Source organism: Coregonus clupeaformis, chromosome 5, assembly GCF_020615455.1.
Source record: "Coregonus clupeaformis isolate EN_2021a chromosome 5, ASM2061545v1, whole genome shotgun sequence".
NCBI lineage: Eukaryota > Metazoa > Chordata > Actinopteri > Salmoniformes > Salmonidae > Coregonus > Coregonus clupeaformis.
This window is the reverse complement of record NC_059196.1, coordinates 32,663,343-32,676,911: the sequence shown is the minus strand read 5'-3', so window position 1 is coordinate 32,676,911 and position 13,569 is coordinate 32,663,343. Positions and strand designations below refer to the sequence as shown.

The window sequence follows — 13,569 nt, the reverse complement described above, 5'->3', positions numbered from 1 at the left end:
AGTTAGAGGATAGAGAGGATAAAAGGTCATGGTTAGATGATAGAGAGAGGATAAAGGGTCATGGTTAGTTAGAGGATAGAGAGGATAAAGGGTCATGGTTAGTTAGAGGAGAGAGAGGATAAAGGTCATGGTTAGTTAGAGGAGAGAGAGGATAAAGGGTCATGGTTAGATGATAGAGAGAGGATAAAGGGTCATGGTTAGTTAGAGGATAGAGAGGATAAAGAGTCATGGTTAGAGGAGAGAGAGGATAAAGGGTCATGGTTAGAGGATAGAGAGGATAAAGAGTCATGGTTAGTTAGAGGAGAGAGAGGATAAAGGGTCATGGTTAGTTAGAGGAGAGAGAGGATAAAGGGTCATGGTTAGTTAGAGGAGAGAGAGGATAAAGGGTCATGGTTAGTTAGAGGAGAGAGAGGATAAAGGGTCATGGTTAGAGGAGAGAGAGGATAAAGGGTCATGGTTAGAGGAGAGAGAGGATAAAGGGTCATGGTTAGTTAGAGGAGAGAGAGGATAAAGGGTCATGGTTAGTTAGAGGAGAGAGAGGATAAAGGGTCATGGTTAGTTAGAGGAGAGAGAGGATAAAGGGTCATGGTTAGTTAGAGGAGAGAGAGGATAAAGGGTCATGGTTAGTTAGAGGAGAGAGAGGATAAAGGGTCATGGTTAGTTAGAGGAGAGAGAGGATAAAGGGTCATGGTTAGTTAGAGGATAGAGAGGATAAAGGGTCATGGTTAGAGGAGAGAGAGGATAAAGGGTCATGGTTAGTTAGAGGAGAGAGAGGATAAAGAGTCATGGTTAGTTAGAGGAGAGAGAGGATAAAGAGTCATGGTTAGTTAGAGGATAGAGAGGATAAAGGGTCATGGTTAGTTAGAGGATAGAGAGGATAAAGGGTCATGGTTAGTTAGAGGATAGAGAGGATAAAGGGTCATGGTTAGAGGATAGAGAGGATAAAGGGTCATGGTTAGAGGAGAGAGAGGATAAAGGGTCATGGTTAGAGGAGAGAGAGGATAAAGGGTCATGGTTAGTTAGAGGAGAGAGAGGATAAAGGGTCATGGTTAGAGGATAGAGAGGATAAAGGGTCATGGTTAGTTAGAGGAGAGAGAGGATAAAGGGTCATGGTTAGTTAGAGGAGAGAGAGGATAAAGGGTCATGGTTAGTTAGAGGAGAGAGAGGATAAAGGGTCATAGTTAGAGGAGAGAGAGGATAAAGGGTCATGGTTAGAGGAGAGAGAGGATAAAGGGTCATGGTTAGTTAGAGGAGAGAGAGGATAAAGGGTCATGGTTAGTTAGAGGAGAGAGAGGATAAAGGGTCATGGTTAGTTAGAGGAGAGAGAGGATAAAGGGTCATGGTTAGTTAGAGGAGAGAGAGGATAAAGGGTCATGGTTAGTTAGAGGAGAGAGAGGATAAAGGGTCATGGTTAGTTAGAGGAGAGAGAGGATAAAGGGTCATGGTTAGTTAGAGGAGAGAGAGGATAAAGGGTCATGGTTAGAGGAGAGAGAGGATAAAGGGTCATGGTTAGAGGAGAGAGAGGATAAAGGGTCATGGTTAGTTAGAGGATAGAGAGGATAAAGGGTCATGGTTAGAGGAGAGAGAGGATAAAGGTCATGGTTAGTTAGAGGAGAGAGAGGATATAGGGTCATGGTTAGTTAGAGGAGAGAGAGGATAAAGGGTCATGGTTAGTTAGAGGAGAGAGAGGATAAAGGGTCATGGTTAGTTAGAGGAGAGAGAGGATAAAGGGTCATGGTTAGTTAGAGGAGAGAGAGGATAAAGGGTCATGGTTAGTTAGAGGATAGAGAGGATAAAGGGTCATGGTTAGAGGAGAGAGAGGATAAAGGGTCATGGTTAGTTAGAGGATAGAGAGGATAATGGGTCATGGTTAGAGGAGAGAGAGGATAAAGGGTCATGGTTAGAGGAGAGAGAGGATAAAGGGTCATGGTTAGAGGAGAGAGAGGATAAAGGGTCATGGTTAGTTAGAGGAGAGGAGAGAGAGGATAAAGGGTCATGGTTAGTTAGAGGAGAGAGAGGATAAAGGTCATGGTTAGTTAGAGGAGAGAGGATAAAGGGTCATGGTTAGTTAGAGGATAGAGAGGATAAAGGGTCATGGTTAGTTAGAGGATAGAGAGGATAAAGAGTCATGGTTAGAGGAGAGAGAGGATAAAGGGTCATGGTTAGATGATAGAGAGGATAAAGGGTCATGGTTAGTTAGAGGAGAGAGAGGATAAAGGTCATGGTTAGTTAGAGGAGAGAGAGGATAAAGGGTCATGGTTAGTTAGAGGATAGAGAGGATAAAGGGTCATGGTTAGTTAGAGGATAGAGAGGATAAAGGGTCATGGTTAGTTAGAGGAGAGAGAGGATAAAGGGTCATGGTTAGATGATAGAGGATAAAGGGTCATGGTTAGTTAGAGGATAGAGAGGATAAAGAGTCATGGTTAGAGGAGAGAGAGGATAAAGGGTCATGGTTAGAGGATAGAGAGGATAAAGAGTCATGGTTAGTTAGAGGAGAGAGAGGATAAAGGGTCATGGTTAGTTAGAGGAGAGAGAGGATAAAGGGTCATGGTTAGTTAGAGGATAGAGAGGATAAAGGGTCATGGTTAGTTAGAGGAGAGAGAGGATAAAGGGTCATGGTTAGAGGAGAGAGAGGATAAAGGGTCATGGTTAGTTAGAGGAGAGAGAGGATAAAGGGTCATGGTTAGAGGAGAGAGAGGATAAAGGGTCATGGTTAGAGGAGAGAGAGGATAAAGGGTCATGGTTAGTTAGAGGAGAGAGAGGATAAAGGGTCATGGTTAGTTAGAGGAGAGAGAGGATAAAGGTCATGGTTAGTTAGAGGAGAGAGGATAAAGGGTCATGGTTAGTTAGAGGATAGAGAGGATAAAGAGTCATGGTTAGAGGAGAGAGAGGATAAAGGGTCATGGTTAGATGATAGAGAGGATAAAGGGTCATGGTTAGTTAGAGGAGAGAGAGGATAAAGGTCATGGTTAGTTAGAGGAGAGAGAGGATAAAGGGTCATGGTTAGTTAGAGGATAGAGAGGATAAAGGGTCATGGTTAGTTAGAGGATAGAGAGGATAAAGGGTCATGGTTAGTTAGAGGAGAGAGAGGATAAAGGGTCATGGTTAGATGATAGAGGATAAAGGGTCATGGTTAGTTAGAGGATAGAGAGGATAAAGAGTCATGGTTAGAGGAGAGAGAGGATAAAGGGTCATGGTTAGAGGATAGAGAGGATAAAGAGTCATGGTTAGTTAGAGGAGAGAGAGGATAAAGGGTCATGGTTAGTTAGAGGAGAGAGAGGATAAAGGGTCATGGTTAGTTAGAGGATAGAGAGGATAAAGGGTCATGGTTAGTTAGAGGAGAGAGAGGATAAAGGGTCATGGTTAGAGGAGAGAGAGGATAAAGGGTCATGGTTAGTTAGAGGAGAGAGAGGATAAAGGGTCATGGTTAGAGGATAGAGAGGATAAAGGGTCATGGTGAAAATGTTTTATCGAAACCAAAATCGAAAACCGTGATTATTTTTAAATAATTGAACCGAAACCAAACCGACCTCAAAAAGCACAAATCGCTTAGCCCTATTAGCCGCTGTGGTCTCGAAAAACATCTGACTGCTGGAACGGTTTGCCTCTCAGTCAGGCAGTCAGTCAGTCAGTTGGCACAGTACTAAAGTCTTTATTCAAACCATGCACTCTCACAGACTCAAGACAGCAACACTTCAGATGTATCAATAAGGATTGGAGTCACTTGTATAACATACTTCAAAGTTATCTGTAAACCACTTCCTCTGATGTTGTGCTGGTGTAATACACCAAGAATGAGGCAAGAATGTTGTTTATTATAAATTATCACTATCATAACTATGATGGTGATGATGATGATGATTATGATTATGATGGTGATGATTATGATGGGCCCCGTGTAGCTCAGTTGGTAGAGCATGGCGCTTGCAACGCCAGGGTTGTGTGTTCGATCATGATTATGATGGTGATGATGACAATGATGGGGATGGTGATGATAAATGTGCATGTTCCTCTCCCCTCCCAGGACACAGCCCTGTGGACTACATGCTGCTGTCTGTCCAGGTGATGATTCGCCATGGCGACCGTTACCCCCTTTACGCCATCCCCAAAACGAAGCGGCCTGCCATCGACTGCACCCTGTTCCCAAAGAGGTGAGAGCAACGCCCACTGACTGAACATCCAACCAAACCAAGGGAATGATGATGCAACAAATAGTCTTTAGTCTCCCATTATTCATTATTCATTCATTAAAGGACTTCTGTTAAATAAAGATGGCCTCCTGAATTAACTGGAGTCTCTACTGTAAATGTTAGGTATTCACTCCAGCTCCACAGCTTCCATTAGATCATTAGACCATTAGACCATTAGATCATTAGATCATTAGATCATTAGACCATTAGATCACTAGATCATTAGATCATTAGACCATTAGACAATTAGATCACTAGATCACTAGACCATTAGACCATTAGATCACTAGATCACTAGATCACTAGACCATTAGATCATTAGATCATTAGACCATTAAATCATTAGACCATTAGATCATTAAATCATTAAATCATTAGACCATTAAATCATTAGACCATTAAATCATTAGATCGTTAGACCATTAGATCATTAGACCATTAGACCATTAGATCATTGCACATCATCTTCTGCACATCTATCATTCCAGTGTTAATACGAAATTGTAATTATTCTGCACTATGGCCTATTTATTGCCTTACCTCCATAACTTACTACATTTGCACACACTGTATATAGATGTTCTATTGTGTTATTGACTGTACGTTTTGTTTACCCCATATGTAACTCTGTGTTGTTGTTTTTATCGAGCTGCTTTGCTTTATCTTGGCCAGGTCGCAGTTGTAAATGAGAACTTGTTCTCAACTGGTTTACCTGGTTAAATAAAGGTGAAATATTTATTTTTTGTTTTTTGTTTTGATCATTAGACCATTAGATCATTAGATTAGATCAAATGCAGTTTTGACTGCATCCAGAAAATTATACCACTTTGTCTTTTGAAGAGTTTCTGGTTAGCATATCAGTGAAACGCTTAAGCAATAATTGCTATGAAGAAGAGGGGAATGTGAGAAGGGAAAATGAGCTGTTGTTGTTAGTGGAAGTGATTAGCTGTGTGATTTGGAGCTACTAGATGCTCAGTCTGACTGTGATAGATGTAGTGCTCTCTGGGGTTAGAGCTGAGATGTCTGCTATGGAATTATCTGGAGTTTCAGGGAGGTGCATGTCCTGCCTGGGGCCACAGGTTCACTTTCGCTGGCACCTAGGAGCATCAGAGTGATCAGACTACACGTTTTGAGCTCTAACAAAATTGTGACTATTTTAACTGTCCAACTCTCCATTTGACTTTCATCTGTCTCATTTTCTCCCACTTGTCTTCCCTCCATCTCTTTGTCTCTCTCTGGTAGACTGTGTCATGCTTGTCACTGTCTTCCCTCCATCTCTGTCTCTCTCTGGTAGACTGTGTCATGCTTGTCACTGTCTTTCCTCCATCTCGTTGTCTCTCTCTGGTAGACTGTGTCATGCTTGTCACTGTCTTCCCTCCATCTCTGTCTCTCTCTGGTAGACTGTGTCATGCTTGTCACTGTCTTCCCTCCATCTCTGTCTCTCTCTGGTAGACTGTGTCATGCTTGTCACTGTCTTCCCTCCATCTCTTTGTCTCTCTCTGGTAGACTGTGTCATGCTTGTCACTGTCTTCCCTCCATCTTGTTGTCTCTCTCTGGTAGACTGTGTCATGCTTGTCACTGTCTTCCCTCCATCTCTGTCTCTCTCTGGTAGACTGTGTCATGCTTGTCACTGTCTTCCCTCCATCTCTGTCTCTCTCTGGTAGACTGTGTCATGCTTGTCACTGTCTTCCCTCCATCTCTGTCTCTCTCTGGTAGACTGTGTCATGCTTGTCACTGTCTTCCCTCCATCTCTGTCTCTCTCTGGTAGACTGTGTCATGCTTGTCACTGTCTTCCCTCCATCTCTGTCTCTTTCTGGTAGACTGTGTCATGCTTGTCACTGTGGTGTTGTGATTTATGTGTTTGGTTTACTACTACTGTTCTACTGCTACTCTCTGGTGCAGATGGATGCGCGCACACACACACAGACACACATACACACACACACACACACACACACACACACACACACACACACACACAGCTATGTCTTAATATACTTGTGAGGACTTTTGGAGACTAACAATTGATTCCCATTCAAAATCCTATTTCCCCTAACCGTAACCTAACCTTAACCCCTAAACATAACCCTAACTCCTAACCCTTACCCTAAACTTAACCACTAACACCTAACCTTAAATCTAACCCTAAGCCTAAAATAGCCTTTTTACAAGTGACGACCGGCAAAATGTCCTCACGTTTCCACATTTTAGTTGGTTTACTATTCTTGTTAGGACTTCTGGTACTCACAAGTATAGTCAAATGTGTATACACACACACGAATGCAACCACACACACACGGTTTTGCTGCCTCTGTTATCTAACTTGATTTGAAAAACACAATTTTCCATGCTGCTGTGAAGAAGCAATACTGTCACTGTCAGAAATACTCCCCACTGAGAAATGACTTAGCATACACACACATTTGATATTTGATATCCTCTCTCTCTTTCATGTTATCATCTTCCCATATCCTTTTCTCTCTCTGTGTATAACTGTATCTTATTCTGTGTTCACCCCCCCTCTCATCCACCTGTCATCCTGTCTGTCATCCCACTGTTCACCCCCCCTCTCATCCACCTGTCATCCTGTCTGTCATCCCACTGTTCACCCCCCCCCTCTCATCCACCTGTCATCCTGTCTGTCATCCCACTGTTCACCCCCCCCTCTCATCCACCTGTCATCCTGTCTGTCATCCCACTGTTCACCCCTCCTCTCATCCACCTGTCATCCTGTCTGTCATCCCACTGCATCCCACTGCTCTGTCTCTCATCATCCAGATGACAGTTTCTGATAAGATATTATTTATAGAAAGGGAAGTCATTGCTGTGGCTCTTTCTGCACATTCTCAAAAGTAAAGATCAGGGCAGGAAGAGCTCTTTCAGACCTGGCTTCCCTCAGTCAGAAGTGTGTGTGAAAAGAGTGTGTGTGTGAGAGAGGTTGTGTGTGAGGGCACTTGGGTTCTGTCTACTTTGATTGGCACAACAGAGTGATCCCCGGTGACTTGCATAACCTTGGATCTTGACATGTTATTCTGAACATATGGCCGATAAATTCCTCCCCAATCCTCTTTTTGGGATATCTTGGTCTCTGGCCATTTGCAAAATTCAACATGGGCATTTCATTCTGAGCTGATGGGTCTTGCAGAGGAAGAGTCAGTAATCGGAGTAATCTGTGGCCACTGGGCCTGGCCTTCACAGAGCTGAGAGGACTGGTGAATATGTCTGCTATGAAGCCAAACCTTGGCTAGAAGATAATTACACATCTTCACTAATGTGTGGCATGTCATAAGAAGGCATAACCCAAACCACATGAGGTTGGTGGCACCTTTATTTGGGGAGAACGGGCTTGTGGTAATGGCTGGAGCGGAATCAGTGGAATGGTATCAAATACATCAAACACAAGGTTTCCAGGTGTTTGATGCCATTCCATTGGTTCCGTTCCGGCCATTATAATGAGTCGTTCTCCCCTCCTCAGCAGCCTCCTGTGACCCAAACCCACATGAGCGCTCAGGCATTCTGAGTTTGTGTCTGTACATACATTCTCTCATTCTCTCTTTCTGTCCCATCCCATTCTATCCCTTTCTCATGCCCTTTCACCTTCACTCTTCTCCTCCCCAATCTCTTTCTCTCTCTCTCTCTCTCTCTCTCTCTCTCTCTCTCTCTCTCTCTCTCTCTCTCTCTCTCTCTCTCTCTCTCTCTCTCTCTCTCTCTCTCTCTCTCTCTCTCTCTCTCTCTCTCTCTCTCTCTCTCTCTCTCTGTGTGTGTGGTGTGACTGGACCAGTATTCAATGCCATCTGGCTCTCAGCACCGACATTCCACTCCAAGTCAGAGCTGAAAGGAGCGAGGGAGAGAGGGAGGAGAGAGAGAGAAACGGAGAGATGCAAGGCAACACAGCAGAGAGAGTGGGAAGGATCCACGGAGAGAAAACAGGAGTGTGAGACATAGAGAGAGAGAAATGGAGAGAGTGAGGGATGAAGAGAGACTTGGGGAGGTTGAGATGTGAACCTCCTGAGAGAGGAGCTTAGTTTTGCTGGAGCTGCAATAGATGCAGCAGACGTTTGTATGAGCAAGCTGTGTTGCCTCTGGGGTGTGTGTGGATTATGTGTGTGTGCTTGGGAGAGAGAGATTTACATTTATGAAAGTCCTATTTATAAAGGTCTACAATCTGGGTCTGTTTTTATTTTGACCAGTGTGTAATTATGGGGATCTATTCTGCACTAGCATATGTTATAGGCGGGATCCTAGGGGACAGTTGGAGTGTGTGTCTGTGTGTGTGTGCGTGTAATTCCCCATAGCTGGCACTAGCATGCCGAGTTGACCCACTGTCTCTGTCTGTGGTCTCTCCAGCTGGAAACTATTCCCCCTCTTTAGCCTGCCTTTCTCTCCTCTCTCTCGTGCTCTCTCGTGCTCTCTCTCTCGCTCTCTCTCTCTCTCTCTCTCTCTCTCTCTCTCTCTCTCTCTCTCTCTCTCTCTCTCTCTCTCTCGCTCTCTCTCTCTCTCTCTCTCTCTCTCTCTCTCTCTCTCTCTCTCTCTCTCTCTCTCTCTCTCTCTCTCTCTCTCTCTCTCTCTCTCTCTCTCTCTCTCTCTCTCTCTCTCTCTCTGTCTCTCTCTCTCTCTCTCTCTTTGTCTCTCTCTCTCTCTCTCTCTTTGTCTCTCTCTCTTTGTCTCTCTTTCTCTTTATCTCTCTCTTTCTCTCTCTCCCTTTCCTGCTCTGTCTTGGTTGACAATTCAAAGGGATTTGGCAACCATTGAGAAAGATATTTAGTGAGCAAGGCAATAGAATAGAAGAATGTTAAATCAAACACCAGCATAGTGCATGATCCTTTAGTTAGAGACTGGAGCTGCCTGACAAACGTTAGTTAGAGACTGGAGCTGCCTGACAAACGTTAGTTAGAGACTGGAGCTGCCTGGCAAACGTGATTTGATGATGTAATACTATTCTGTGGTGGAAGGCACAGCTTTACGGTCAATGTTTCAACCAATCATGACAAACCTAGTAAAATCTGAGACTAATGATAGGATGTGATGTGGTTTTGGATGACGTCTCAGAACTGGATCGCTATGGAAACCAGAGTGCCACTGTGTGTGTGTGTGTGTGTTCGTGTATGTGTGTGTGTGCGTGCTCGTGTGTACCGTAGAGCCCCTGCCATCCCATAAATAATCTTTAATCTGTAGCGCTGTGGTGCGGTTGAGCTGCAGCTCCCAGATTTGATGTATTAAACTGTAATCCTTAATCATCTCTAATCGTTTAGATCTTTGACTGATCATCCCCTGCCCTGACAGTACACTGACCTCACTGTGAGGTAAAGATGATGCTCTTGTCTCTGTAGCCAAGTCTCTGCTGATTGTGTCTATATAGCCCTCACACATTGAACTAGGCTCAGTCGTTGTGTTAGACAGCCCCCTGGTGGTAGAGACATCACAGTACAAGGCTGCATGCAACTTTAACTATAGTTTTCATCCTATATGAACGGTTGTTTCCTTCCACATGGCACATATTCATCATGTCACTTAAACCCACTCTCTCTCTCTCTCTCTCTCTCTCTTTCTTTCTTTCTTTCTTTCTTTCTTTCTTTCTTTCTTTCTTTCTTTCTTTCTTTCTTTCTTTCTTTCTTTCTTTCTTTCTTTCTTCTCTCTCCCACCTTCCAGGAAGCCCTCCCACCCCCAGCTCAAATCCTTCATTGGTCACATGGCCCAGGGGGGGCGTGGCCAATGGGAGGGGACTCTCAGCTCATTGCCTCGCCTCCCTAACCACAACGCCTGTGAGATGGGCGAGCTCACTCAGACAGGTAACCAACCAATAAATCACATTAAAGATGTGTAATGAACCAACAAATCGCATTCCAGACGGGCTGGGTTTAGATCTGAAATGTGCAACCAATCTCTGTCTTTCCCCTGTTCAGGTGTGGTGCAGCACTTACGCAATGGCCAGCTCCTTCGCCAAGCCTACAAGCGCCACAAACTCCTCCCGCCCGATTGGTCGACCAAGCAGGTGTGGGTGGAGACTACGGGCAGGAGCCGGACCCTCCAGAGCGGGATGGCTCTTCTGTATGGGTTCCTGCCAGACTTTGACTGGAGCCGTCTGACAGTCCACCACCAGTGGAGCACGTTGTTCTGTGGCTCAGCCTGTGACTGTCCTGCTAGGAACCGCTATCTGGAGGAGGAGCAGAGGAGACAGTACCGCCTTAGAGTGGCAGACACTGAACTGGAGAGGACCTACGCAGACATGGCCCGTACGCTAGGTCTGCCCCCGCGCCAGCTCAGAGCTGCCAACCCTATAGACTCTCTTCTGTGCCACCTGTGCCACGGCCTGTCCTTCCCCTGTGTGCCAGCAGGGAGTGCTATCGGCAGTGGGGGCTGTCTGACTCTGGCTCAGTTCGCTGTGATCCGCAGGCAGCAGTTAGAGGACGAGGTGGACAGGAGGAGGGTGGGGCTGTATCGCCGCTACGCCCTGCTCGCCACGCACCCCTACCTCAACCGCACCGCCAACAGGATGGAGCGCGTCGCCAAGGCCAACGCTCCAGGCCGAAAACCCCGCGCTGGAGGAGAGGAGGTGTTCACCCTGTCCTCGGCTCACGACGTCACCGTGGCGCCGTTACTAAGCGCCCTGGGCTTGGAGGAGGCATTGTTCCCGAGGTTTGCAGCGAGGGTTGTGTTTGAGTTGTGGAAGAGTCCGCCCGCAACGCAGGGACAACGTAAGGGGCAAGGGCAGGGCCAGGATAAGGCTGCTAGGGTGAAAGGGGAGAGGTCAAAGGGTGGTAACGGGGGGGACATGTTTGTGAGGGTTCTATACAATGGAGAGGACGTAACCTTCCATACCACCTTCTGTCGCTCACATGACCACCACGCCACACAGCCACTATGCCCCCTAGGTAACTTCCTGTCTTTCGTCAGGAAAGACATGTTCAGTGTCCTCAACGCCACGTCCTACCACGATGCCTGCTACCGACAGACAGGCTGACTGACAGAGGGATGGAGAGAGAAAAGGAGGAGAGGAAGGGAATCATTTAGCTGATTTTGGAATTTGTTAATAGCTCTTTTCCCACTTTGATGGTAGTGTCCTATTGCACTATTTTAATGTCTTAAAACTTTCACATTTTTGTAAAGTCACAAACATTCCTGGAAAGTATAGATACTGATCATACATATCATGCGCACAAACACACTGCAAAAATACATATTTTCACCAACAAATTCCTATACACAAACACATACTTCATGCCTTCTTGATCAGATGTCTTTGTAGATAAAGTTTGACTTCTAAACTGACAGCCTTGTGGTGTTGACAATCACACCCGGATACTGCAATTATTCACATTTGAACGTTGACCTTTCTACAATTTTTTAGTTTTTGAAATGTTTGTAAGGGAATTACATTCTGGGGTGGAAGTTAAGGGCACTCAGACACTTTATTCACACATTCCTGCATTCCAACTGGGAATGTTGAGATTCCGGTTTTTGCAAATTCCTGCATTGAAAGGGGAAAGTTGAAACTGGAAACACTAATGCTGAATTAGTTCATATAAAACTTAAAAACGGCCATTTATAATTTGTGTCACGCCCTGACCTTGAGAGGTCTGTTGTCTTTAGTTGGTTTGGTCAGGGCGTGAGATTCTATGCTGGAGATTCTATGTTTGTGATCTAGGTAGTGTATTTCTATGTTTGGCCGGGTGTGATTCCCAATCAGAGAGAGCTGTCGCTCGTTGTCTCTGATTGGGGATCATACTTAAGTAGCCTGTTTGCCTAACAGGGATTGTGGGATCGTGTTCTGTGTTAAGCTTGTATGTGTTTAGCCTGAGGACTTCACGTTACGTTGTTTCTTGTTTTGTTTCATGTTTATTTGATTTAATAAACATGTTTGCATACCACGCTGCACCTTGGTCTGACCCGTCTCTCAACGAACGTGACATTTGTCTTTATATTGTCTGACATTTTGATTAAAATGGTGTTGGAGACCAATAGAATTAGAGTCAGTTTTGCTGTACAATTAATTCATTTTAGTTTACTTCAAAAAAAATTGCTCAACTACATATTGCACTTCAGGCTGAAGTCGATTTCAATGTTAATAATTAAGTCATTCCAACAATTTACACTCAATGTTTACTCAATAATGAAAATATTCTGCACCTTAGTAAAGGCTAGTTGTTATGGTACTTAGATTCCACTGCTGCTGTAAGATGGTAATAACAGTTAATAAATATGTAATTAGTATTTGTACATTTTTCCACTTAATAAATATGTAATCAGTAATTGTACATTTTTCCACTTCATGAAGGCAACCATTTTTCAGTGGCCATTTTCCAGTTGGGACTATTTTTATTAATGATGTTCATCATTTTAAATAATAATTATTTTTACTGTAAAGCACATTACACAGTGGGCAAAGAAGTAATACAACTTGTTTCCTCACAACTGTCCAAGTATTGTGTGAAAACGTATGAGCTAACATATTACTGTTCTGAATTCCCCAAGTCTCATAGACTAGATGTAACATAGTAAACATACATCCGGGACACTCCAATTAGTATGATATGTTATGGTTGGTATGGTTACATAAGACAGAAGGTTGGTCGGGGTGGTCGGGGTGGATGGGGTGGATGGTTGGTCGGGGTGGATGGGTGGTCGGGGTGGATGGGTGTTCTTATAACATCCCTTACAGGAATCCTGCATGAATTCAACCTTTTGTGAAGGAATTGTGCAGGTGTTCTGCATGAATCTGTAAGATTGACAAAATCCTGCAGGAAAAGTCCCTGATGCTAGTCCTGCAGAAAATGTTAAAAATCCTGCACAAACATGATATTGTGGTCCTCTGTAGCTCAATTGGTAGAGCACGGCGCTTGTAACGCCAGGGTAGTGGGTTCGATCCCAGGGACCACCCATACGTAAAAATGTATGCACACATGACTGTAAGTCGCTTTGGATAAAAGTGTCTGCTAAATGGCATATTATTATTATTATATTCCTGCAGGATTTAGATATTCCTAGGGCCATATCAGTTTAGTCTCAGTCCTGACTTAAATTTGCTTGAAAATCAGACAAGGTTTGAATATTGCTGTCCATCAATGATTCCCAACCAAATTTAATGAGCTTGAGCAATTTTGACAAAAACAATGGATATATGTAGCCCTAAGAGTTGTGTAATGGCTCCCAAATGTGCTTCTACCAAGTATTAACACAGGGGTTGGAGACTTATCCAATTATGATTTTTCTACAACTTTATTTTACTTTGAAAATGTGTAGGTTGTGTAGATCTGTATGTATACAGTACCAGTCAAAAGTTTGGACACACCTACTCATTCAAGGGTTATTCTTATACTATTTTCTACATTGTAGAATAATAGTGAAGACATCAAAACTATGAAATAACACATATGGAATC

At 44.1% G+C, this 13,569-nt stretch overlaps 1 protein-coding gene across 2 annotated transcripts in view; it reads left to right on the top strand.

Moving 5' to 3' along the window:
• Window positions 1–11,814, top strand: part of LOC121566892 (2-phosphoxylose phosphatase 1-like) — a 55,195-nt gene extending 43,381 nt beyond the window's left edge. For both annotated transcript variants that reach the window (XM_041876799.2, XM_041876800.2), the window contains 3 exons: window positions 4,025–4,151; window positions 9,840–9,979; window positions 10,094–11,814. In XM_041876799.2, the coding sequence (XP_041732733.1) occupies window positions 4,025–4,151; window positions 9,840–9,979; window positions 10,094–11,151 (1,325 nt within the window). In that variant the 3' untranslated portion in view covers window positions 11,152–11,814. The remainder of the gene's footprint in view (window positions 1–4,024; window positions 4,152–9,839; window positions 9,980–10,093) is intronic.
• The last annotated feature ends 1,755 nt before the right edge of the window (window positions 11,815–13,569 follow it).